The sequence below is a fragment of the Lepidothrix coronata genome, unplaced genomic scaffold, assembly GCF_001604755.1.
Source record: "Lepidothrix coronata isolate B3197 unplaced genomic scaffold, Lepidothrix_coronata-1.0 Scaffold240, whole genome shotgun sequence".
NCBI lineage: Eukaryota > Metazoa > Chordata > Aves > Passeriformes > Pipridae > Lepidothrix > Lepidothrix coronata.
This window is the reverse complement of record NW_016690420.1, coordinates 959432-984836: the sequence shown is the minus strand read 5'-3', so window position 1 is coordinate 984836 and position 25405 is coordinate 959432. Positions and strand designations below refer to the sequence as shown.

Here is a 25405-nt window from a genome sequence, read left to right as displayed (position 1 = left end):
GGGCCGGGGGGTCTGAGCAAGGCCATGAGCACGTTCAGTTGCTGTCATGGGGAGGAGGCTGCCATGGTACAAACACAGCGGAGCGGCTTCAACTACTGCGTGAGCACAAGTCTTGGATTTGACTGCCCTCGGCACCTTCCCCAGGAGACTCAGGCCTGGTAGGGAGGCTCCATGACAGGAGAGGCATCCGAGCGAGCTGCGGGGTCAGAGGAAAGGCCGCAGGGAAGATCAGCTCGGCAGCAATGCCGTGAGGAGTCTCTGGGCCTGGGGGGGCCAAGAGCCCAGTGCACCCCAGGATGCAGGAAACCAACAAGCCTCCCCCGTCCAGCTCCACCATAAGGCAACTTTTTTTTTGTGTGTTTTTGGGGTTTTTTTGTTTGTTTTTTTTGTTTGTTTCTTTTTTTTCTTCAATAATATTTCCAAGGAAGAAAGCAAAGGGAGATGTGTCTTTTTAAAGAGTTTTTTTGTCATCGTTTTTTTTGGAGGGGTTTGTGGGGTTTTTTTATGTCATGTCATTTTTTCCAAGGGAAAATGAAGAGAAAAGCTCCTTCGGCAAAGTCCTGTCTTTGCATGCGATGGGCATTCCTGGGGCAGCGGATGCACCGTCCACGCAGGCTCGAGTCCAGGTGCCTGCCAGCCTCCCAACCAGCCATCCTCGCAGGAAGGAGTCAGAACAAGCCTATCCTTGGCAAAGGTCCTTTGGTTGACTTCCAAATTGTCCGTGACAGAAGGGAGAGGTGGGCAGAGGGAAGAGCCAGACCCTCGGGAAGGTGAAGACGTCGGGGTTGGGAAGGGAGCAGGAGGACGAACAGGGCGATGCTCCTGTCGCGGTGGTCGGTGTCGGGAGAGGCACCGCCGTACGTGGAATGGGAGACGCCAGCCGGGTCATGGAGATCAGAGGCTCCGCAGCATCGTGACACGCTGTGGCTTCGGTCCCCCACTGGGGAACCTCGCTCCTCCGAGCTTCCTGAGCGGCTGCCCCACGAGATCCGAGGGGGGACACAGAGGGGAGTCGTTGGGGCCACACAGAGCAGACTTGTTTTGGTAAATCCAGACGAACTTCTAGCAATAATTTAAAACTTGATATATATATATAATAATAAAAAAATCTCCCCTTTCCAACCCAACCAGAACACATTTTTTTTTTGAAGAGACGCTAAGACATGAGTGTGTGCACAGGAGGGGAGGGAAGGGAAAGGGTGGGACTGCTGGGAGCGGGTCTGGCTCTGGTCAGGGTTGTAATAGCAAAATGGTGTTTTAGATGTAGATAGTCTTTGCTTTCCAGCCACAAGAGAAGAAGATCGTGTGCGTTGAAGTTTCTCCCAAGCAGCCTATTCCTGGGCACCCACCTTCCAGCTCCCTTCCTGTCCCACCCCCTCATGTCTTCCCTTCTCCAAGCCAGTCCCCCACCAACCCACCCCACCCCCCGGCAGGAAGCAGACGCTGCAGCCTCTCTACTTCCCCACTGTCTGCGACTCTGCGGCCGATGGGGCAGGGGATTGCTGGCTCAGGTTTTTGGCATCCTCTTGTGCAGGCTGGCTGGGTGAGGCGTGGGCTTGGCTGGATGGGCACTGGCTGACCGTTTTGCTGGAAGACTGGGATGGGTAGCGCTTCCTGCCATCTCCCCCTGACGTCGAAGGGTATCTCTTGTGTCCACCTTCCTCCCCCATGGGTGGCTGGAAGAGAAGCACCCCAGTATCAGCACAGCCTCCTCCAAATGCAGGTGCCCTCCCCCAGGATCAGGGAAGAGCCTTCCTGCAAGCCTCCAATTGCAACTTCTCTCCCTGACCCACAAGGAACATACATATCCCAAGCACTCAGCTGCCCTCCTCTCCAAACCTCCCACTGACAAATCTGCTGACAGAAAGACTGACTGATTCCAATCAAGCACAATGGTGATAACTTGTTCTTAGGCACCTGCTTCCCACACAGGGGCATAGTCCAGAAGTTTAGGAGCAGAAGCTCCACACAGGGTTGGCTCTACTAAAACCATCAAGGCTCCCTTTCCTTCTCCATCCTCAGTTCATCAGGGAGGACGGGCTCATCCAGCTCCTTCATCCTGCTCTGAGTGGATTTACAACATTCCAACCCTGCAGATTGTTCCCGGCCCGGCTGCAATAACAGGGAGCAGTAGATGTCACTGCTCCCACTCCCCAACCTGCCACCACCTGGGGACCCCCCAAAATCCTCCATCCTTGGAGGGGCCAAGGGCTGTCTGCAGGTACATCAGTGTGGTGCAGGCGCTGTGTCTACTCACATCCACTCTGAAGTCCTCGAGGCGCTTGAACTTGCTGAGGTATTCTTGCAGTTTGCTGTTAATGTCCAGATTTTTGGCTTTGGAATATTTTAAGAAGGCCCAGAACTTTTCCAGCCCATAGAGCTGCCCTGGAGAGAAAGAAAACCAATCCAGATGTCAGCAGGACAAAAACCAAACCAGATGTCAGACACCTTTCCTCCAGGCTTCCCCACAAACCCTCCTGTCCTGCTGGTGGGCACAACCTAGGCAAGATGGAAAACCTCAAAGGAAGCAACCTACAATAGTCCTGGGAAGCTCCCCTGACTTGAGATGTCTCCAAGCTCAGCTGACCTGGTGGTGACAAGGCCCAGCCACTGGAGGGACTTGAGAAATCTTATACAAACTAGTGTGTCTAAAGGAATGCCTTGGGAGAGCTACAGCCCCCCACTGCCCTCCTCCATCCCCCAGGACTCTTCAGGACAGTGAGCATCCACTGACCCTCCCACAAAGTGAGCAACAGGATGTCCACCCAGTCCCCGTGGCACATGTTAACATACAGCATTATGTGGCTTCCCCAAAATGATGAGAAGAGGCCCAGGGGCAGCCCTGCAGCTGGGCTACATCACTGCCAATCCCAAAGGAGGCACCTACCAGCTTCGTAATCCTTGATGGTCTCTTCTTGGAAGTCCTTAAATATGTCTGGCCGGAATTTCTTCTCCAGCCCGTAGCTGTAGTATCTGAAAAGGCACTCCAGACCATACCTGGGAACAGAGCAGCATGGGGGGCTCACACACAGGTGCCCACAACACAGGGCACAGAGGTTCTTGAGGCGAGAGCCCTGCTGAGCACCAGCAGCAGGTGACTTGAGGGTGACCTCAGACCCACCTTCGAGCAAGGCAGAGCTGCTGCCTTTTGCTGTGAGCCCTGTGAAAGGCCAACCCTTCTTCCCTCACTCCCCTACCAGGAGAGGCCATCTGCTCTTCCCCTCCTACCTGTATCCCTCCTTTCCGTCCTCCACAGCCAGTTGCTTGAACTCCTCATACATTTTCTTGTTGAAGTGATCTCGGAGAAAGAAGGACCAGAACCGGAAAAGCGTGTTCATCTCCTGGGACTGACCAATGCCCAGTCGTTTCCGCTCTGTTTTGGGAAGAGGGGATGATTACAAGGCAGATCTCTCCCAGGGAGTCAAGGGCTTATGCACAGGAGGGCCACATGGCAATGTAACAACACCCAGCCCCAGTGCTGGACACTGCAGCCCATGCTCTCCACAAACCATGGGGACACATCAGCTGCCAGGAGGGCTGTCCCACAGGACCCTGCCCATGCCTGTGTCTGTGCCCTGTGGCAGTTCCTGCGCCCAACACAGCAGAGCAGGGACACCCTGCCCCCCTCAGCGTCCCTACCGTTAAGGCAGCGCCGACGGTACTTGTGGTAGACGTGTTGTGTGAAGCCGTTCTCCTTGAGCAGCTCGTGCGAAGGGTGCTGGAACTTGGGCAGGGACTGTGGGGTGCAGCCGTAGCTCCCGACAGCTGGAGTCCCCTCCGAGGGGCTGGAGCTGAGCATGAGAGACTCCTGTCAACACCCTTCCTTGGCACCACCCAGCCAACAGCGGAGTGGGGCCACGCTCCACCCCATAGCACCTGTCTGCTGGTCCCACTCCCTGTGACTGTCTACCCTGGGCTTGGGATCTGAGCCATGGAATAGCCTACTAGGAAGGGAATCAATGTTTCTAACAAAGTTTCATCTCGCTGTTCTCCATGGCTTCAGATTTTCCCCAAGCCCTTCCAGGAGGGGCAAGTTTGGTCCTAGTTCTTTCTGCAGTCACCTAAGAGGAGACTTCCCCTGCAAGAGCAGATGCTGCCTTCCCCCTTCCTTCCCACACTCGCTCCCTTTCCCATTTCTGGCTGCTCCGTGATCTTGTACACATGTCCCTGGTACCTGATGGAGGCAGTTCGTGGCCTGTGCTCCCGAGAGTCCATCACCCAGCCCACGTGGCACTCCATTGGAGGGTTTGAACTGTGCCTCGTCTTCCTTTTCCGTGGAGTCTGCAAGACACAATATATCAGGGATGTGTTCCCTTCCTTCCTAGGCCCCAGCTGGGAAACCCCAGCTCCCATCATGTAGCCCAGCCCTGGCTCCCACCTTGGCATCTATCGTCCTGCCCTCTTTCACCACGGGGTAGAACCGGGGCGTCTGTGTCGGGTCCTTCAGCTGCGGCGTGCGGGGGGTGCGGGGGGTCCTGGCGTTGCGGTAGTTGGGTGATTCTGGTACAGTCGTGGGCAAAGACCGGGCGATGGTGGAAGGCTCAGGGACTCCAAACAGCTTGTTGGCCAAAGCATCTGTAGGTACTGCAGGGAGAAACCCCCCCAGCCAGGTCAGGCTGAGCTCTGAGCATGAGTGTCTCTGCCATCTGGCACACGGGAAGTAGGGAGGGGAGGAATGCAGGGACACATCCCAGCCCTCCCACACGACCGGCATCAAATCCAGCATGACATCAGCTTGGTCAGAAAACCCAAAGCCTAGCAGCAGATCCAAGGATGGAGCTTCCAGGGATCCCACAAGGTATTTGCTTTCTAGTGGCAAACTACAGCAACAAACCCCCCATTCCCAAGAGAAGGACATGGCACTGGGGCACTGGGGCACAGGCAAACAAGGCCCAGCAGGCAGCTGCCTTCCAGGTACTCAGAGAGGGTCCAAGAGGAAAGTCACATATAGGTAATTACATCCAAATTTGCCAAGGTCACCTCACTCCACTGGGACACCCCTTCTTTTGCACCTCCTCTGATGGAGACCCAAAACATTCAGTTGGAAGAACATAATTACTCTGGGAAAGATAATCCCATGTGCCTGTGGTCCCAATTCCTTCTCCCTATCTGCTACCCAACCTTAAAGAACCTCTCAGCATAAGGAACAGGGACAAATTCAGTCCAACCCATTCATGCCCCATCTCTTACCTTGCTGGAACCTGGGGGGACCTGGAGGGACTTCTTGGTTTGGATCCACAGGGGGCTCTGGGGTCAGGGTGTCAAACTGCTCCCTGCTGATCATATTCACCTTCTTGAAGTTCTCCACCTCTTGCTATGTTGTAAGAGGAAGATGGTGAAGAAATTGCCCTCTTCTGCCCTTACCCCATCACAACCATGTGCAACAGCCACAGCACTGGGCCCTGAGTGCAGTTACAGGGCCTGGTGCCCAGAGGGGGACCTGCTGCACAGAGGTAGGAAGGGGAGGTGTGGCAGACAGAAAACTGGGCACTGCACAGTCCAGTTATGAACTATGAACCACTTGCTGCTCCTAAGCTTCCAGGGATCCTTCAAGGCAGCTCCACTAATTAGCACTTGCTTCTCTCAGGCTTTTACCCACCCAGGCCAGTGTTGGTGCAGTAAAAGCTCAAGGTGAGCTCAGTGACCCGTTCTTAGCCAGGCCCCCCTGCCACTGCCACGGTGTTGTGGCCCTAGAGTTCCCTCCCCACACCCCTACAGCCACGCCAGCAGTGGGGCACAACACTCCCATGTATCTGAAGGACCCACACCCACAGCACGCACTGTCCCTGTCACCTGCTTCCCCCACAGCTTCTGTCACCCCAGACAGCAGCATTCCTTCAGCCAGGGGCCACAAACCAGACATGGAAGCACTGAGCCCAGCTGTAGCTCCAACAAGACACCCCACTTCCAGCCATAATTTCTGTCACTGAGCAAGTCTAGGCAAGTCCCCAACCGTGAGAGTCACCAAGCTGGGACTCAAATGTTTCAAAGCAGTAGATGAGCTTTCTATAAAAAGCCCATGTCTGTGCAAACTGATACCAAAATGGAGAAGAGCAGAGGCCAAGTGCAGCCCAGCCATCTATGAACCAGTCCCCAATACATGTGGTCTCCAACAGACTGTGCCATGAAGCACAGGGTGCTCTGGATAGTGCAGACACCTGTTTCCCCTCACAGATCTGGCACTGCCAGCCAAGACCCTGGCAGACAGCAGAGCAATGGGCCCCATGTTCCAGGTCACCTCACTACTGGCACTTTGTTTACCTGGCTTCAGCCTTACATCTTGTTACAGAGCTGTGTTTATCCCTGACATGGCAGGGCATGATGCTGGGAACCAGTAAGTCCAAACATTGCAAGAGGACTAATCCCAGCTTAGCTCTACCCCATGAGTGGGCTGTAACCTGCTGTACTGCCCTTCTCACCCCACACTAACCATCAGCCACCCTGCTGCATGTGAGGCTCCCCACAGCCCACACACACTCCCTTCCTTGGATCAGCCGCTCTCACCTTGATCTGTGAATACTCTGGCTCGAACTGCTCTGTCCACAGGTCCTGCTCGTAGTAGTAGAGCCCATCATTGATCACCTTGGCCAGCTCCGAGCTCATTTTAGCCCTGGAGGTGTGGTTGCCAGTCCGGTCCCCACCAGGATGCCGGCGTAGGTAAGGAGGAGTCTGCGTCACGATGAGGATCTTGTTCACGTCGCGGTCGTCGATCTCGTAATCGGAATCTTCATCTGACCAGTCGGTGAAGGTGTTCTTGCGGCCATCCATCTGCTCCATCTCCTCGTCGAAGAGGAAGTCGAGCTCCTCAGGCTCATCTTGGTCCTTTTGCTTTTGCTGCTGGGGTGTCTTTGACTCCTCTGGTTTCTAAAGATAGGGGGACAAGGGTGACACAAGGGTAAAGACCACACAGCGAAACAAGTGACAAGAGATCAAGCTACTGCCCCTTGTTTCTTCACCCCAGCCAGAACACCTTATTCACACCACTGAGGAGGAGCTCCAAAGGGGCTCACATACCCTATTTGATCTGAAGCCTGTCAACTTATGATTCAAGTCACCTCAACAACTGGGAAACCACCCACTCCAAGAGCTTCTACATCACCACCTACCTTGGGCCTGGCTGGGGAAGGCCGAGGCCTCTTCTTCACTTCAATCCATGTCTCTGAATCCAGGTCTGGCAGACTTGTGGACAGGCCCTTGGGCATTGTCTTCAGGTTACTGACCTCCTCTGTTTTGGTGGGGACGGGGCTGGCAGGACGTGGGGAGCCAGGAGCAGACTCTAGAGCCAAAAAGAGCCACAAGGTGCTTTAGAGGGAGGGAGGGAGCCTGGAGGGTTGTGTACTTACAAATTATCTGACCAAAGGAGGAGTCATTCCGGCAGCACAGCACAGCTTGCAGGACTAGCTGGCATCCTGTGGCCAAGGCTACCAGCACAGTGCCCACAGGTGCTGGAGTGGGAATCTCCAGTTAATGCCAGTGGTGGCCACAAAGCTTTCCAGGTGACAGTTTCCCAGACACACAAAGCCCTAAGGCAGATGCTGTGCTGCTCTCTGGGAAACCTTCCCAAGACAGTCTGGAGCCAGTGGGAATAGATCTTCTCCTGCCAAAACTCTTACAACAGGACCAAGAAGATTCTCCAGTTGGGCTCTCAGGTGCAGGTTTGGGCTCCTGCCAGCCCCCATGGGGTTGGGTGACAAAAGCAGGAGCAGCTCATGAAGGACAGCAGACCCTTCCCCAGCACTTGGCTGACAGCTCCACACCTGCTGCCCAATTTATGCCCAGTATCTCCTCACCCGGTAAGGAAAAGTTGGATTTCCAAGTGTCCTCTGCTCCGCCCAGCAGCCATAAGACTGGGCACAGCCAAGAGACTTCCAGCAGGAGTGACCCTCCCTGAATGCCTTCAGCCCCCACAGAGGAAAAGCCACAAGACTCAGTCTCTCATGTTTCCCCCCACGTATGGAGGCAGCAGCTCTGGAGGTCCAAGGACAGAGCTCAGATCAGCTCCCACCACCAGGCAGAAAGCCAGTGGCAGAGCCCTGCCCTGGGGAACACTCCTGACTATCAGGGTCTCAGTCCTGCTGCAGTCCTAGCACTACATCCCACACCTCCCTCCACATTCCCCCAGTGCTCACCTGTCTCTTTTTGGAAGCTTTGCCGGGGGACAAACTCAGGGCAATTGATGAATTGTGAGAAGTCAGTCTGAGTGTAGTCTGCCATAGGAGGGCCAGGCAGAGCCCATTTTTCTGGCTGCTCTTTTCTCCTGATCTTCTCATCCACAATTTCCACCACCTTGCTGTCCTTCAGAGCCTGGAACCAAGGGATACTTGGTTAACTTAGCACTTAGTCTTGGCACGTTGAGGGGCTAACTCGTCCATAGAAAAAAGGCACCACGCAAAGGGTGGTGAGATGCAGGACAAGAAGGAAAGGCCACCTTTCCTTGCCCTCACCTTGATGATGAGGCTGATGTCGGTGGTCAGTGCCTGCACTCGGTGGAAGCTGGCGATCAGGGTGATGGGGAGGAAGCCGTCCGAGTCCATCTTGCGGCGCAGGAAGAAGTCTCGCTCCAGGTTGTCCACGCTGAAGTAATATTCTCTGTATGGACAACATGTCAGTGAGAGGAAGCTCCAAGTCACTGTCCCTTGGGCAACCCCTAAGGAATTATACCCCCCTCCCAATTAAGCTACTGAAGGGAGAAGCCTGGGGAGCCCAGATGTGGGGCAAGCTGGTGCTGTAAGTGAAGCAGAGTGTCAACACACCTCAGTTCTAACCATTCCCATGGGACTGGTCATGCAGTCCCCCCCACCACCCAATGCTCAGACAAGGACAAGAGGTGGTGCTCACATCTGCCTCTTGATGTAGTCTTTGAGCAGCTCCTGGTCCACGCTGTAGAGCTCAGCACTGCTGATGTTGTCGAAGTAGTAGGTGATGTTGCTGGCATACTTCTGGGTGCGGGAGCCATCCGAGCCCTCGAATTTCCGGTACCCATACTGGTAGTCAAAGTGCCCTGTGGGACACCAGTAAGGGTCAGCACAGAGACACTGGGATGTGCCAGACAGGCTGTGCTGCCAGATGGGGCCAGACTCCTGCACAAATAGTTCCCCCTGCACTGTTCCTGAGGACCCCACTGCAGCCCTTAATGGGGCACCCACATCCTTCATCCACATGATCTCTGCCTTTGCCACAGGAGAGGCCAGAAGCCCTCTTATCCAGGAGTAATTGGGCAGCCCAGTTGACACACAAAGGCCCTATACTGAAGCCAGGTGAGGGTTAGCACAGACACTGCCCAGTCCAATGCCAGGGCAGACGCTTCCCTTATCCGAGACACACCTCCTGCTTGGCTCTCAACATGACATAAAGCCTACACGGAGTATCAACATGTTTCAACTCCTGCTCACAGAAATACTGCAAGGAAAACAGGAAGAACAGCTTGGTCTGAGTAGTGGGAAGACATTTGCTTCTATTAAAATACTAGTAAGAATTTTTTGTCTTGTTAAAAGCAGCTCAACTTATCAGCTGGGATGACCTGCCACAATATTTCCTTGTATCCCTACAGTGCTCTGCCCTTCCCAGCCCACTTCTGGAGGCCCAAATCTCTCACACACAGAGACGCAGAGCTGTGCACACTTTGTCACATGCCCAGTTCTCTCCCTGCTGTCACAAGACCACACATACAGTGATCACCTCCTCTGCCACGGCCACGGCCCCTGCCACGGCCACGGCCTCGGCCCCGGAAGGTCCCTCGCACGGCCCCTCCCTCGCTCTTCACGCTGGAGGTCTCGTCGTGGTCCTGCCAGCTGCGGTCGAACTTGTTGTCTGGGTGCCAGCCTGCAGCAGACAGGGAAGGAGAGGCAGGAGGAGTGTTACAGAATGAAAGCACCTCCCTGGAGCAAGCCCGCTGCACCCAGAGCCCTCTGAAGGCAGGAAATGTGCCCACTGGGCATGAGGGCTTGCTGTGCCCCACGGCCAGGGCAGGGAGCAGGTCCCCAGCCTGAGCCCCCACCTTTCAGTTCGCTGCGGTTGTTGGAGGGGTGCCTGTGCTGCTCGTTTTGCCGGTTGTTCCGAGAGGCGGTTTTGTCCCTAGGCACCTCTGACTTCATGTCTATCTGCAAAGGGACCCACTTGTGTTTGTTGCCTGCAAAAGGACAGGGTTTGGGTGTGACATAGGTTCAGAGAGCATCTGCTTCCTCCCCCGCAGCCCTCTCTTGCCACACAGCCCCCACACACGGAGGAGAGAAAGCAGCAGGGCCTTTTGGACAGACCCTGTCCTTGGACATCCCTCCAGGCCTTGCTGGATGCAGAAGGGCACTGACCATGACTCTCAGGCATGAAGGGACATGACACAGACCTTTCCTGTTGCACTTGCCACAGCACTTGTCCCTCCTCTGCCCCTGCTCAGACCAGACCAAGCCCATGTGTCAACCACAGCTGACACAACCCACAGTCAGGGGCTGTTCTGTGCCACCACAGAGCACAGGGAGGGCAGGCTCCTGTCACACCCCTACTCGGGCCCTGCTCCCACCAATATGACACTGTGCTCCTCTGAAGTCTGCAAACACCTTTCACTACAGCTGTCCCCACGCTGGGATTCTTTCCTGCAGCATGTCCCCCAGGGAAGGCAGTGGATGCTTCCACCTGGGTTGTGGATGGGGAGACAGGCTGAGGCCAGGGGACTGCCCTCATCAGGTTCTGCCTTACCTTTCTTCTTCTGCGCTGACTTCTGGTTGTCATCATCACCGTTCTTCTCCTCCCCCGACTCATCTGATTTGGTTTTCAGGCTCTCTTTGCCATCACTCCCATCCCCCTTCTCCTGCTCTTTCATGTCTTTCTTGACAGGCAGTTTCCGAAGGGTTGGTGCTTTATGCGGCTGCTGGAGACACACCAGTGCAAGAAAGATGTGAGAGGTGGGAAAAAGGAAGGGCTGAAGGTAGAACCCAACTGTCCCATCAGGAAGACCCTGTCCTAGGCTGGAAGCATCCCTGCTCTGCACCTCCCAGAACTTCCGGCTCCTCTGGGGAGCTTATGGATGAGCAGGGCAAGGGCCTGGGAGATGCTGCAAAGTGCTCCAGATGTGCTGAGACACTAAGATGGACTGCCAGGGAGGCCTGGAGCTCCTGGATGGGAGTGTCCTATAATGGACCAGACTGGCAAAACAGTGAGTGACAGACAACCAGGGGCTGGCAGAGCAGCATCCAAAAATAGAAAGGTTTCAATGACACCCAGGTCCCTTAGCAGGAGAGGAAGGGCCAAGCCCCTCAGACACACCAGCCCTTTTCTCACACATTTTCAGTTCCTCCTATGGAAGTCCTGACTTTGGCCCAGGCCCCTTCCTGCACTAAGCAGCCCTGAGGAGAGTGGGTCTGAGAGCTGCCTTACCTGTTTCACCCAGCCCAGGTTTAGACTGGGCTCCAGGTTCCCAGAATAGCACTGAGGGAGGGAGTCGGCTGCATGGGCAGCCCTAAAAGGAAATCCCCTGCACACTATTCCTGGCTGCCTCCACACTGACACACAGCACCCCAAATGGCCTGGCTCAGCCAGTGCTTCCAGAGGGACAGAGAGGTCTGCAAGGGCCTTATCCTGCTCATTGCAATGGTTCTGTGTTCTCACCTGGACACTCTTGTGGGCTATTTCTCCAGGTGTTGGCCAATTTGTGGCATCACCAAAGTCACCAACCTGGAATCCAAAGAGAAAGGTCCCATTAGTGCTGTTCTCTGCATTAGGGAAGCCAGAAGCACTTCCACACACCACCGTCCCACAAACAGCTGTCCCTGGGAGGCTTGAGGGTGACATCCAAACTGCATATACACAGCCCCTCTCCCCCCCAGGCAGGGTCCCTGAATTAATCCCAAAAAACTATGTCTATCAGCAATTGTAACAAGGTTGTCACCAGTCCTGCAAGTCTCATTTTGCCTCAGCAGCAGCATTTGGTAGGCAAGCAGCCCAGGTTAACTCACCATAAGCACCATCCTTTGGACAGGGAAAGCACTCAGCTTCCAGCACTCTAAATCCATCTGAAGCAACCACATCCCATTAAAGAACCTCCTCCACCTAGTGGCAGGTCACAGCCAAGCACAGCTCCACTTAAGTGCCCAACTACACCCACATGCCAACAACAAAGCAAACAGATTGTCTAGCAGGACTGGTGAGAAAATTCAAGCAGGTGATGGGATCTCCCTCATTCCAGTCACCCCCTGCCCATATGGGGAACACTGGTCACTTCTCTGCTCAATAAATGACCTCACCATTGCCATCATTTCTACCTTTCACATTTCAGAGAGAACCAGTGGACAGAGGAAAGAACCTAAAGAGCTGCCCAGGTACCAATGAATCGTGGCTGGGCACTGAGTTTATCTGGGCACAGAAATTCCTCATTGCCCCTGTGGGGTTTTTATTTCTGTATTAATTTGGAGTCACTGAGTTCCTCAGGACATCACATCTTTACATTCAGGTGCCATGCTCCTCTCCTCAGGAGGCTGGTTTCCTGAGAAAACCAATTCCAGTGCAGGGCCATGCCTGTTTCACAGATAGGAGCACCTTCCATCCCCAGGGCTCTCCTCTCTCCAAAATGGAAAAGATAAGGAAAGGCCTATCAAGCTGCAGATCCGTCTTCACTGGTTGCTGGGAGCCAACACCAACAACCCATGTCCCTTGCTGTGCCCCAGCTGCATGTAACATCTTCAGCAGTAACTGTCCCTCCATCACACACTGATCTCCTGGAACAGACTGGCCAGGTTCCTCCAAAGGAGTTGCTTTGTTTGAAATCGATTACTCTGGCTCTCCATGTGCCAGTGAGGAACAGATAGCACAGGGAAGAAGGGACCTGTGGACGCACCACTATTGCTGCCCTGCCTGCACTGCAAAACAGGGCACAGGCTGAGCCCACAAGGAACTTGGGGTGTCCTTGCAGTGGGGGGACAGGTTTTCTACATCCAGGACTGCTCCAAGCTCCTCCCTGTGAGAGAGGAGGTAAGAAGGTTTTCCCTTGCCTGGCTGGGCAGAAAACCAGACGAGGCATCATGCAAGACCACTAAAATGCTGAAGAGATGGAGAATCACAATGTTTTCCTCCACACCCTTGCAAGCAGCCATGCCAGCAAGTCAGCCCCTCCACAAACAGGTTTGCCAAGGGAGGGGTCTGCTCTCCAGGCCCTCAAGACACTCATGCAGCACTGACAACTGCACCAGAAGCTGGAGGCCAGAGAGAGGGACAGCAGGTACAGCCTTACCTTGCTTCCTTTCCGCTGTCTTGGGTTGGCAGCCCTCACCACTTTTGCTGGAGTCGTAAGTTCTGCAAGAGGAGGAGGAGAACAAAACTGTTAAAAACATAGCTGAGGGCTGTGGGCATGTTGGCTCTGGAGGGAAGCAGGCAGGAAGCAAACCAGCTCCCCCTTCAGCAAAGGAGGGCTAAGAGGAAAAGGTGAAGAGGAAACAGAGCCAGTTCCCAACCTGTGTCTCCTAAGGGCCTTATCACAACATCAGAAAATCAATCCAGGTGGCCAAGAGATGGACTTTTAACCCCGTCCTGCTGCAGGAAGGCACTCCCTGACTTAGTTCTGCCCTCCCGACTCAGCCTTGCCAGCCAGGGAGGAGGGGTTTCGAGGAGCTCAGCTCGCTCTGCAAAGCACCAGGGAGAACCTGATCTGCTTTGAACAGCAAAGCAAACGCCCTTGAACAGCCAAGGCCCATCATGACAGCCACGGCCAGCCCTCCCCAGGGTGCAGAGGAGGGCTCGGCGGAGGGATGCACACACGGGCACTGCTGTCTCCTGGTTTGAACTCCAGCATCCCAGCAGGGGACAGCAAGTTCATAACAGGGAATATACAGAGAGAAGTAACCAGATCCATGAAGTGCCCAAATCCTCCTACGGCCAAAAGTATTTAGGCACCAGAGTGCCTCTGGGGTGTTTTAATGTATCAGAGTGCAACTGTTGGGGTTCACACCACCACAGACCTCACAGGAAGTAAAGACTTCAACCCCACCATGACCCATCTTGGCTCCTGCTCACACATCACCTCCTTACAGGCAGAAATAGAAATTCCGATTTGTTTTCCCCCTCACAGGTTTGACTGCAAGGTCTCCGGATCAGGCTCACGCAGGGCACACAGTCCAACAGAGCAGCACGTCACTGCCCAACACAAACCAGCCCCACAAGGACCAGGTACGAGGGTCTCCTCCAGGACAGTGGTGCTCCACAGGCAGAAGAGGGCCCACTGTCCCCTGCCTCGAGGGGTAGCCCGTGCCAGGTGCCACACAGCCGGCAGGAGTGAGCTTTTCCGCTGACTCACTGGCTTTGTTTAAAAGCAAGGCAGCCCTGACTGGGGTAGGGTGAGGGTGGGTGGAATGCAGAGGCTATCTGGGGATGCCCCAGGAAACACCCTAAGTAGCCTACTCAGCTCTGCTCAAAGCTGCCTTTGATCTCCTGTGCAAGGCTGGACAACTTTGCCTAGATGATCAAAACCGGTCCCCTTCCGAGCCTTGAAACCAGTGATTCATCCTGCTGGCCCGGCCTTGCTCAGAGCTGGAGGCTTTGAAGTGTCAATAAGGCAGAGTCAGACATGGCAGGACAGAGCCATGTTCACTCCCCTTCCCCAGTTCCTCTCTCTAAGGCATCTGCACAGGGATTTCAACTCCAGGGAAGTCCAACCTCTCCCTGGATCCTCCCCTTTCCTGCAGGACCTCCCCAACCCATCTGCATTGCTTCCCCTCATGAGAAGTGGCAGTCCCACATGTCCCTCATTTATTCCACATGCACTTCACTGAGAATCCCAGTTCTACCACACAAAGCTTGCCACAAGGCTTTTGAACTTTCCTGATAGTGGAGGACGAGCAAGTTCTTTCAAAACAGTCCCCAAAATCCTCCCCTCAATGCTCACAGATGTCACCAGCTAAAAACAGCCTCAAAAGGCACCCGGAGCTACAGCACCCTCAGCCAGCCCAGTTTTCCACACATACAGAGCACCCCTGCTTGCTCCAACAGCACTGACATGACTGGCACTGCAGAAAGAAATAACTGAACTTGCTCTGCAGCCTGATCAGCACCGATCTCCTGGGCTAGAGACAGCAGGGCTCCCTCTCTCTCTGTGAATATCCCATCCCAGTGCCTGCTCCCACCATGCTGCTGCCCCAGGGCTCACAGCAATGGCATCCAGCCTTGTCCTCCAGCTGCTTCAGCTCAGAAGCCTCACGGCCATAGATGTTCCTGTGCTTTTTTTGGGGACCAGTCAAGAATGGTGCCCTCACAACCGAAGTGAAAGAGGACGTAGGGGCACAGGCTGCAGGGGTGTGTGCCACAGACTCAATCATCTTTGTGGGGGAGGGAGGAGATTGTTTCAAACAAGTTCTGCCACTTTCCTTATCTGCAACATACGAACAAGGATCCCTTATCTCGCTGAGGTGCGGAGAAGACTAATTAGCATTTGCAGAGGCTACGGAAGACAAAACACAAAGGGTTGCGGCCAGGCAGGGAGGGAGGGAGGGAGGGAAGGAGGCTGCTCCAGGCAGCACAGCCAAGCCAGCCTGGATGATGGAGTTGAGATCCAGCAATTCATGGTGGTAGGAGACCAAGAGGGTGTGACAGTGTTGGCAGACAGACAGCTGGACACACCATCCACCCAGCCAAGACCATGGTGAGCAGAAGCCATGCATGCCTGGCACCCTCTAGGGCACACCAGCCTAACCCAGGGCACCAGTTCCAACCCATCAGCAATTCTGGAGTCAAGCTACTGGACATCAAACCCAAAACTGCTCTTAATGTTGCCTTGCAGAGACTCTAGCAAACACAAGTGTTTTAAAAACCAAACCCGACGCACCCAAAACACATTTAGGTTAATCCAGATGCTCAGGCTTCAGAAGTCCTTCCTATAGGGACAGCAACACATCTTGTGGTTCTCAGCTGAGAAGACCCTTTGTACAAAAATTCAACTGTCCTTTGTCACTGCATCAACCTGAGAAGTGGGGAGCAAGTGGATGCTGCTCACCCCACACAAGAGCTCAGGACAAGCAGTGCCCTGGTTCATAGCTGAGCCCTTAAAAGCTGCTGACAGATGTCTCAGACCTCTGGTAATTTTACAACCCTCCTTTTACCTTTATTTGTTGGCAATAAGTAATTTTCAGTTGCACTAGCACTCCCTGACCAGCCCCCAAAAAACAGGGCCTCAGTGTGTGAGAGGACAGACAAAACAGCTGCAGCAGGAGCCAGGGCTTTAGTGGTGTGAGACTGGCAAAGGGACAGAGGGCAGGGAAGCAAGGAGCAGCTTTGCCTGTGGCCACAGAACAGATGCTGGCACAGCCAGGAACAGAAAAGCAAGTCTCAAGTTTGGATTCACTGCCTGCAGCCAGAACCTGATCGTTTGCCCAGCCATAGGGTTGCCCAGCCATGAGGAGATTATTTCTTAGCAATTGAGGGGACGAGGCACAGGTGGGAGCACCCACAGTGGCCCCAACACCAGTATCGCAGCCAAACCCTTCCCATGGGCACGGCACAGCCAAAGCACTCGCTGGCTTTTGACACTTGCTCCCCAACGCACCCGACAAACACCAAGGGCAAGGCTGTGCAGACACCTTGTGCTTTTCTCCAGCCCACGGATGGCAGTGGCACAGCCCTCGGGGGGGGGAGCACATGGGGGCATCCAGGTGAGTGACACCTGGTACTTGGAAGAAGAGCCATTGCACAAGGCCAGGCAGAGTGATAGCACAGCCCAGCCAGAGCGACAGCAGATCCACAGCTAAATGTCCCTCCATCCCAAGACGGACAACTGAGCTTGGCCTAGGAGACCTTACCTCTGAAAATCACCAACACCCACCAGCCTGGTTCCCTGTCTTTTCTTACATCCCAATGCAACTTGTAATGGAATTTTAGAGAAGGTGGATGAAGAGAGGGAATAAATCTACAGCGATGGGCAGAGACCTGGCATTATACTGCAGAAATACCTGCACCTACAGTAAGAATGGTGTAGTGCCTACTTCAGGTGTACCACTCATGTGTGACAGAGACAAGGGCTCAGAGAACCCCAGCATCAGTTAGGATAGCCTGAGAGGGCAGCCCAGGCTCTCAGCAGGAATAGAAGAGAGTCTTCAGCTCCAGCATATGCTCCATCCCTGACACAGCACACCCCTCTCCTTACCCAGCAGCCAAGACAACAGAAAGGAGCGGGCCTGCTCCCATGCTGCTCCAGCCCAAGGCCTGGCACCCGAGAAACTGCTGATAAGGGTGGTTTCAAAGCCAAGAGCCCGGACTTTGTGCTGGAGAGGCTGAGGCAGGGGCGCATGCTCTGTACTGCAGGTCCTGACGGGGCTGGAAGAGCCAAACTGGTATCCCCAGTTTCCCCAGAGCCCCAGCAGGAGCACAAGGGTGCCGTGTGGGATAGACAGCCACGTGCCCAGCAGTCCACCAGGATCCACTCCACTACTCTGTCTCCAAATAATCCTCCCTCCCTCCCATGCTCCACGGGACAGTCCTGGCACACGTGAAGACCACAGGTCATAAACACTACCACGGGACACCCACTCTGGCAATGCTACCTAGAGGTTTTTAGGTGAGAAAGAGCAAGTGCAGCTTGAGCAAAGGTGAGCTGTGCCCAGAACAATGGGGGGGCTTGGCAGGTTGCAAGTGAGAGGGGGAATAGTGCCCCAGTCAAAATGACACAGTAAGGACAAGGTATTGCATTAACCTCCTGAGAAACCAATTGACACCCAGGTATGACAACTTCTGAGAAGACTAAAGACAAACCATTAGACAGCTTACACTCAAGAGGACCTCTGCTCGCTCACACTATTGGTATATACATGCTCACTGTTTGGACAGAGAAAACCAGCCTGAGATTAACTGTTTCCCCTGGAGACAGCTTCCTCAGAACTTTTCCAGGAGGGCGGGCGAGTCCTTCCTGGGGTACCGACACACATGAAAGATGTGGTGGGACAGCACCAACCTGCAAAGCAACTCCCATATGACAGACCCAGCAGAGGCAGTCACCCACAGCCAAGCCTGTCAGGACACCACTGTGGCTGCAAAAATCCCTTTCTTGGCCTAAAAGGAGACCTAGAGAGTCAACAGATAACAGTTCCAAAGGTGTATCCTCACCTTGCCAACATGGGAAACTCAAGAGTACCAACCTTGTCCCTCCTCCAGGCCTCAAGCAAGGTCTCTCCCAGGGTGGCCTTACCTGCACAGCACCAGGGGCAAGACACGGATTCGGAGGCATTCCTGTGGCACTCATTGCTGTCCATGCACTCAGCTCCATGACTTCAGAGTCCGAGCCTGGTCAAGCCATCAGAGGACACAGCTGTTGAGCTTCATGCCCACCAACAGCACAACTTCTCCAGAGACATTTGCAGGATCAGTCCTGCAGGCCAGATGTGACCCACAACACAAAAACAGCCCTTTCCCTCCCACCAGCAGCTCGCCTGCTGCAGATGGTGATAAAGATTTTTCTTGTTGAGACTCCATCCCAAAGAGGACCACCTGAAATTACAGGCAGAGAAGCCCTGAGGGACGGACAAACACTGTCTGCCCACTGTGGGTGCTGCACCCATTTCTGTATCAGCAAGGCAGCAGTGCTGGGCAACATATCCTTCCTATAAAGGGGTCAGGAAGGACAAGCAGATGGAAGGGGGCCTCAGCCTGCCCAGGGAGTGATCTGGTAGCACTCCTGTGTGCAGAGAGAGGTGCAGATACCCCCCGAGACCGACTAGCAGCTTCCACCTCTGCCTGCCTCCCAAGGAGCTGCTCCCAGCACCGCCTCAGCCGTGTGTCAGAGCAAATGCCAGACCGACACGGGTAACGCTTGTCGCTGCAGCTCCACACATGAGCGGAAAAGCCTGGGATTTATAGCACTGACTGCTTGGCATGCTCACATTTTGCTGAAGGCATCACAAGGCTCACAAAGCCAGCAAGGTTCAGGACAGACAGCACACAGACTGCAACTCCTCTAGGTTTGAAACATTTTATAGCTTTATCTCCCACCAAACTGCAGTGGCAGCTGGAGGTGTGTGCGTGCACAGAGGGGGAAACCAAGGGAGCACGGGATGGAGTTCTCTGACAACTTTAAATGAGATGTTATCACAAGGACATCTTCCAGCATGAGGAGGTTGGTGTCTCCACAACAGGGGTTCCCACCTGTTCCTGGGGACTGCAGAGAACCACAGCTGGTCCCACCACTTGCAGGACATGGTCTCATGCTAGAAGCATTTGGCCTTGTTCACAAAGGCAAGGCTTAGGAACAGTTTAGCAATATCACAGGTTTCCTGCACATACAAGAAAAGCTGGACTAGTACAGGCAAGGTCAGGACCAAGCCGAAGACTGGATCCTTAAGGTGCATGGCTGAGCGGGACTCAGGCTTGTAAAGCATGTGGGAAGCTGGTTCCACTGGAGCAGGAGATAAGCTGCAGGCACCATGGCTTAAAGCCTTCCAAGCAATCTTCCACAGCTCCTCAGCAGAAGCTCCACTGTACAAGCCCTACTGTAACAGCAAAGGAAGCAAGGAGCTGCCTACACCTCCCTGCAATGTAAGCTCTGCAACTGCTGCAAAGATCACTCTCTAAAAATAACTTCAAAAAGGGCATCTGACAGCTCTACAGAGAGCATGAGAACATTCCCACCTGGGTGTCCTAGGCAGCTCTGGGAGCTCATGAGTTTGCCCTGGAAAAGTGCAGGGAGAGAGGCCAGGATACAAGCAGGTACAGGCAGGACACCTCTGTCACAGGATGAGAGTGTGGGCACACATATTATAATCCCAGCTCTCCAAGCTCTCACATCCCTCAGCCAATACTTTCAAAAGCCCTGGAACAAGGGGAGGTAAAGCAGCTCAGGACACGTGCAGAGCCGATCTCTGCCGACAGCACAGACAGGCAGCACAGACCTGCACAGACCCTCAGAGAGAGTAGGAGCTCAGACAGAGCACAGCCCTGCTTACGGAGAGCTGAGGAACAGCACTGCTCCTTTAAATGCACATAGCTGCTACAAGCTCTGCACACACCAGTGATCTGCAGGGTCTGACTTTTAATTCCAGGGCAAACGGGGGACAGGAAGGGTCTGGACTTACCAAAAATGCATGATCATCCTCCCTGCATCTCTCTACCCAAGACAGAAATGCTTCAACTTGTGGCCAAGCTACGGTCCTGGAGCGGCTTAAGAAATGCTGACAGGCATTTCTAACGTTAACACTGTCAGTGAGGGCACTGTGGATTCTTCCTGGCACAGACAGCCACTATTAAAGGTAGCAAATGAACTCTCTTTAAGGGCAAGTGACATCTTTCCACTGCCTTTTCAAGCAATGCTCTTCCCTGAAGGAGATTTCTAGGAAACTTCTGACACATGATCCATGCTCACACCACTGCACACAATCCCCGAGATGCCAGGCACATGCAGAGTGAGACAGCACAAGAAACCCTCCCCCCCACCCAGTTTTCTACAAAAAAATGAGTCCTAAACTAAGGGTTCTCTGCTGAGAAAGCCAGTGGTTCCCAGAAACCAAGAGGCATCACACAGGGGACACAGCCAAGGTCACCCAGCTGACCAGACTCCAGAAACTGTCAAAATGAGGAAGCTGGGCTGGCTCAGGCTCCCATAGCTGCTGAGCCACCCTGTCCTCTATAACCAGGGAAAAAGGCACCCATCACCCCACCATCCCTGCGGAGAGGCTACTCCAGCACCAGTGCAGACAAGTGTCCAGCCAGCAGACCACGTAACCAGCAGTTCCTCTGCCAGGATGGAAGACAGAAAAGCCTTCAAGGACACCTGCAAACACTCTGCCAGGTTAAATGGTTCAGGGAGAGGGGCTGAAAAAGCCAGCGGTGCTCCAGGGAAAACACTGTGTCAGTCCATCCTGGACAGGCTGGGCCCCTGAGAAAAGGCATGAGTTGATCCAGCTGCCACTCAGGGCAGCTCCACACAGCAAGGACACCTCAGCGCTGGGAGAGCAGGGCGCCTGAGGCAAGGCTGCAGGGGCCCGGGGCATGCAGGCAGGCCAAACCCTGGATGAGATGAGGGTTAGGCCCTCCTCCAATCCAGCTCAGAGATCAGTTGATAGTTCACTGTGGGGGAAGGGAAGGGTGACACGAGCAGGAACAACAGGACAGCAAGGACAGACGAACAATGCAAGATTTGCAACTCCTTATAAAACACAATAGAAAACCCAACCCACTCACCTTTGGGGACAACTGATTTGCAAATTAAAAGGGGGTGTCCACCCTCCAGGAGGGACCAGGAGCAGTTTCCTGCTCCCCTTAGCCTTTGCTGCACTGCTCTGCCTGTTCTGCCAGGCTCTAATGAAAAGCTAGTTAACAGTTAATTATTACCCATTCAGACACACGATCCCCTACTCTGACCGAGGGCGGCGGGATAAGACAGTCACGTGATACAAAAATCCTGACCTTATGAAAGCACAGGCAACTATATTTAGTTGGAAAAACGATGACCTAGCGAGGCTGCTCCTCCCTGGCCCCCCCCAGAGAAGGAGACCTGCCACCTCTGGAGATCCCACCTCCATGAGACCCGGGAATTTCTTCGTCCCAGCTGTAACACTGAGACAGGAGCAAGCCCTGTGTGCATCTACAGGCTGTCCGAGGGGGGTGGGGGGGGGCAGACCAGCACACGGCCCAGGCTAGGGGGACCCTCCCTCCTCATCCTCAGTGCTGCAGAGCAGGTCACCTTGTCAGCAGCAAAAGCTGATAAGCACCAAAGCCCACAAACAGGGCCCAGCCCAAGGTCCTGGACCTTATCTTGAAAGCAGGAGGCACACTGGAAACCTGACCAGTGAGACCATCACAGGAGTGGCATTCAGCAGCAATGCTCCAGCCTGCTGGAGTCTGCATGCCCAGGGCTGGTGATGTCCAGAGCTGGTGATAGGAATTTGCCTCCCTGTTAGCCCACCCCTCTCTCCACAAGGTGGATAGGTGAACAAGACAGACACTGTCATGCCAAGAACAGAGAGGGAGTGAAGGCAGTCGTGCAGGAGTCACACATGGGCACTACTGCTGTGAGAGACAGTCCCAGAAGAAAAGATGTGCAGCAACAAAATCCAAGAGCATCACCCACTCCCTCTGCCACTGCAGTGAAACAACTTCAAAGGAGACGAAAAACAAAAGCCTGAGGACCAGACATCATTAATCTCTTGTCATCAGCAGAGGGGTGCTCTCTGCCCACATCCCACTGTGGCCACCGAGACAGCAAAACCGGTGGCACCCACAGCATGAGCGAGAGGAGGTCACTGTCGTGCTGACATTATCCCTTTAATGGCCGTCAGCCTCTTCTGCAGCTGCAGCTGGGGACTTGGAAGCTGACAAAACCCTTCCTGGGAAGCATCTGGTACATCTCACTGTAAATATTTAACAATGAAGAGACAGGAATCGAGAGCCAAGCGCCTGCCGCGACCCTCCAGCTCCAAGCGTTCACACTGTCTGTGAGGAGAGTGCACAGCTCCCACTGCGCCAGTGGAGGGGGTGAGGGGTTGTACAAGGCTAAAGTGCAACCTCTGCACAAAATATGCCTCTGGAAAAACCTGTCATCTCAAAGAAAGGGGCTTTTAGAAAGGAAACTGTGACGTAATTTAAGTAACATCATTCCTAGTTCCTCCCGCTTTGATTCCCGTACCTGACTTTGGCTGCTTTTGCAGAGGCACCTCAGTAGGACCAGAGTGTCCCCTGCGCAGCGACCACTTAACCTCACCCTCAAAGCCTGCACCAGGACAGCTGCAAACCTGCCTCCCTGACTGCATATAATGAGGAGACTGAGCAGCAGCTCAGCTTGTGAAGCCAAGGAACACAGAGCCACCACCAGGCAGAAATCCAGCCCTGTCTCCTGGGGTGGAGAAAAGCAAGAGTGATTTGGAGGCAGGAGAGCAAGTGCAGCAAACGCTCCCAGGAATTCAGGGAGGCCAGACCTAGGTCACCTGCTAAGCAAAGTGTCTCCAGAAATGAGCTGAGAAAAATCTTACAGTCCCATAAGCACCTGGATTAAACTAAGCGCAGGTATGGGGGCTTCCTCCAGCTGGCAAATCCAGAGCATTAAAACCATGACAAGGCACTTAAATATCCCTGCCATCTTTGAGAGCAAGCAGAAAGGCTTCTTTTTTTGCTACTTAAGGATTACTGTACCTCAGCCAAGCTGATTTCAGGGCATGCTGTCCAAGCACAAAATACAACATCCTCACTTGTGCCTCCCACCTTAAGCCAGATGCAGAGAAATTCCAGATTTTCTGAATAACTTTGATACAAAAAAAACCTGCCAGCTTCCTTCCTGGGTGCTCAATCACATTGATCCTGGTGCATAAACCACTCTCTCTAATCTAGGTAATTTCAGTGCTACAGGTGGCTGCCTCCCCTGTGTCAATACACAGCATAAAAAACAACCCAGTAAATCAGTCTTCTCAAAGAAGTCAGGAATACCCAATTAAAAAAGAGAGCAACACAGAACTTTCCTAATTTAAAGATCTATCTCCCCTCCTTTTCTTTATAAAGGATTAAAAACTACTTCCTTGCAGTGGTAACATCACCCTCATCTCTTTATGGAAAACTTTACAGTGTTTAATTCAAAGGGGCATTTATAACTCAAGAAAGATATCCCAGCCACAGCTGACAACTGTACAAAATGAACAGGTCAGGGTGCAGCAGCAGATTAAAAAAAGTCATCAGGAGTAGTGAGACCAAGACAGAGCATCACTTGTTGCTCTCTTGAACACCAGCACATCCACAACTGCACCCTGCAGTCAGCTCTGGTCTCTGGATTTCAACAAGGGCACAGCAGTGTTACAGACGGTCAAAGAAAAGCAATTAAACCACCCAGAGGCAGCTCCTCAAGAGGTGAGACTAAAAAGTCTGGGATCCTCCAGCATGGAGAGGAGGGCTGGCTGTGGCACACGAGGCCAGGAGGGCACAGGCACAGCACACGAAGCCAGCAGGAGATCTGCTTGAAGTGATAGAAGTATTCCCTTCCAGAACAGGCAGCAAATTTCACCACCACACACAGTAGCAGGCTCTGGGAAGTGGAGCATCAGCCACCTCAGAGAGGGGTCTGGTGTTCAGGGCAAACACATCCACAGGAAGCCCAGCTGCAAATGTACTCCCCCAGTTCTCCTCCAACAGCAGAAGTGGGGAATATCAGTGTCCCTCTGCCCTGCCACCACCCTGCCAAGCCCAGCCCTGCATCTCCCAGGGGTGCTACAGTCTTTCAGTTTTCCATGTGAACTCCAGATCACATGGTTTGAAGGGGCTTCTCCTGATGCCAAATCTAGTTGGTGGATGTGGGAGAGGAGAGGACCAAGGAACTGCTATGCCAGACAGAAGGAAAGTCAGAGGCCTCTCTCCAACAACTACTGTATTTCCAAACACTATTAGGTAACCAGGACACAAACACTGCTGCCCTTCCACCTCCATAGAGCTCACTCGCGACACCAGGCTGAGGGCAGGACGCCTCTGGCATCCATCACTAACAAGCGGGAACACGCTTTGGGGCACTCTGCAGCTACTGTGCCTACCAAACGGCTGATTTTTGGCTCAGGCTCCTCACCCATGCAATTCCCAACCCTGTTACTGCAACTTAGCATCTTAGCATCCTCCATCACTCTGCTAACTGCTTCGTTGGGAGGAAGAACAACAGACTTTTCACTCAGAGGGGAAACTGCCCATACAGACCCATTTGACCTTACAAGATTAACCTTAAAAAATAGGCACTGACATAGGTATGGGAGTCCCAGTGACTTGCAGTAACAGACTTGAGCAAATTAACTCATTCAACAACCTCAGCAAGGAAAGGGAAGTGAGGGAGTCAAACCCAGCAGCCTCAGGAGTGCACAACAGCTCTGGTGCCAGGTATGCTCCCAGCGCTGCTCTGCCTTTGCCCGCTGGGCTCACACTTCACTGTGTTTTGAGATACCAGGGCTTCCAGATAAGCATAGTGCATGGGAAGAAAAGGCATGGCACCAGTTTTAAAGTTTTTCTGGAGAAGGTTTTTCTGGAGAAAGACTATACAGTGTCCTGTGTAGCTACTATAAAGAGGAATCCTGTTTGAGCTTTCACTTATCTCCTAAAAAAATACAGAATTGTAAAAAAGCCCCAAGCTCTGTAGGTAACGTTTTCTGTAACACTACTGACATGTAACATGCACTTTCTGAAGCACTATCATCTGCTGCAGACATACATTTGCGCCCCACCCTGGAGGTCCCCAACCAGCAGGAGAACAAGAGGATGGAGTTGTGCCAAGCAAAGGACATCTCTGAGTTTTGCAGCACAGGCAGACAAAATCCAACACCCAACAAAGACAGATCTTAAGCAGGGTGGAGAAAAGCCTCTTATGAACTCAACACATGGGAATGTACCTTTGCTCCTTCAAAACCAGTCTTAATATGTTAACCCTTAACAAAATTTTTAAAAAAAAAAAAAAAAAAAAAAAAAAAAAAAAAAAAAAAAAAAAAAAAAA

The 25405-nt window shown here is 53.4% G+C and overlaps 1 protein-coding gene across 4 annotated transcripts in view; it reads right to left on the bottom strand.

Annotated features, from left to right (window-relative positions):
- Positions 1–983: 983 nt before the first annotated feature.
- LARP1 (La ribonucleoprotein domain family member 1) overlaps positions 984–25405 on the bottom strand; it is a 41402-nt gene continuing 16980 nt past the window's right edge. Inside the window, exons 1-20 of one of the 4 annotated variants that reach the window (XM_017834781.1) lie at positions 21139–21207; positions 18155–18249; positions 13220–13281; positions 11602–11667; positions 10693–10864; positions 9998–10129; positions 9670–9822; positions 8839–9001; positions 8445–8589; positions 8130–8304; positions 7107–7276; positions 6505–6864; positions 5191–5314; positions 4379–4584; positions 4175–4281; positions 3640–3791; positions 3229–3373; positions 2888–2997; positions 2258–2385; positions 984–1676 (exon numbers count right to left, since the gene is read on the bottom strand). In XM_017834781.1, the coding sequence (XP_017690270.1) occupies positions 1455–1676; positions 2258–2385; positions 2888–2997; positions 3229–3373; positions 3640–3791; positions 4175–4281; positions 4379–4584; positions 5191–5314; positions 6505–6864; positions 7107–7276; positions 8130–8304; positions 8445–8589; positions 8839–9001; positions 9670–9822; positions 9998–10129; positions 10693–10864; positions 11602–11667; positions 13220–13281; positions 18155–18218 (2856 nt within the window). In that variant the 5' untranslated portion in view covers positions 18219–18249; positions 21139–21207 and the 3' untranslated portion in view covers positions 984–1454. Of the gene's footprint in view, positions 1677–2257; positions 2386–2887; positions 2998–3228; positions 3374–3639; positions 3792–4174; positions 4282–4378; positions 4585–5190; positions 5315–6504; positions 6865–7106; positions 7277–8129; positions 8305–8444; positions 8590–8838; positions 9002–9669; positions 9823–9997; positions 10130–10692; positions 10865–11601; positions 11668–13219; positions 13282–18154; positions 18250–20033; positions 20087–21138; positions 21208–25405 lie in introns of those variants that run through there. The other 3 variants (XM_017834779.1, XM_017834780.1, XM_017834778.1) reach the window with 3 other exon arrangements.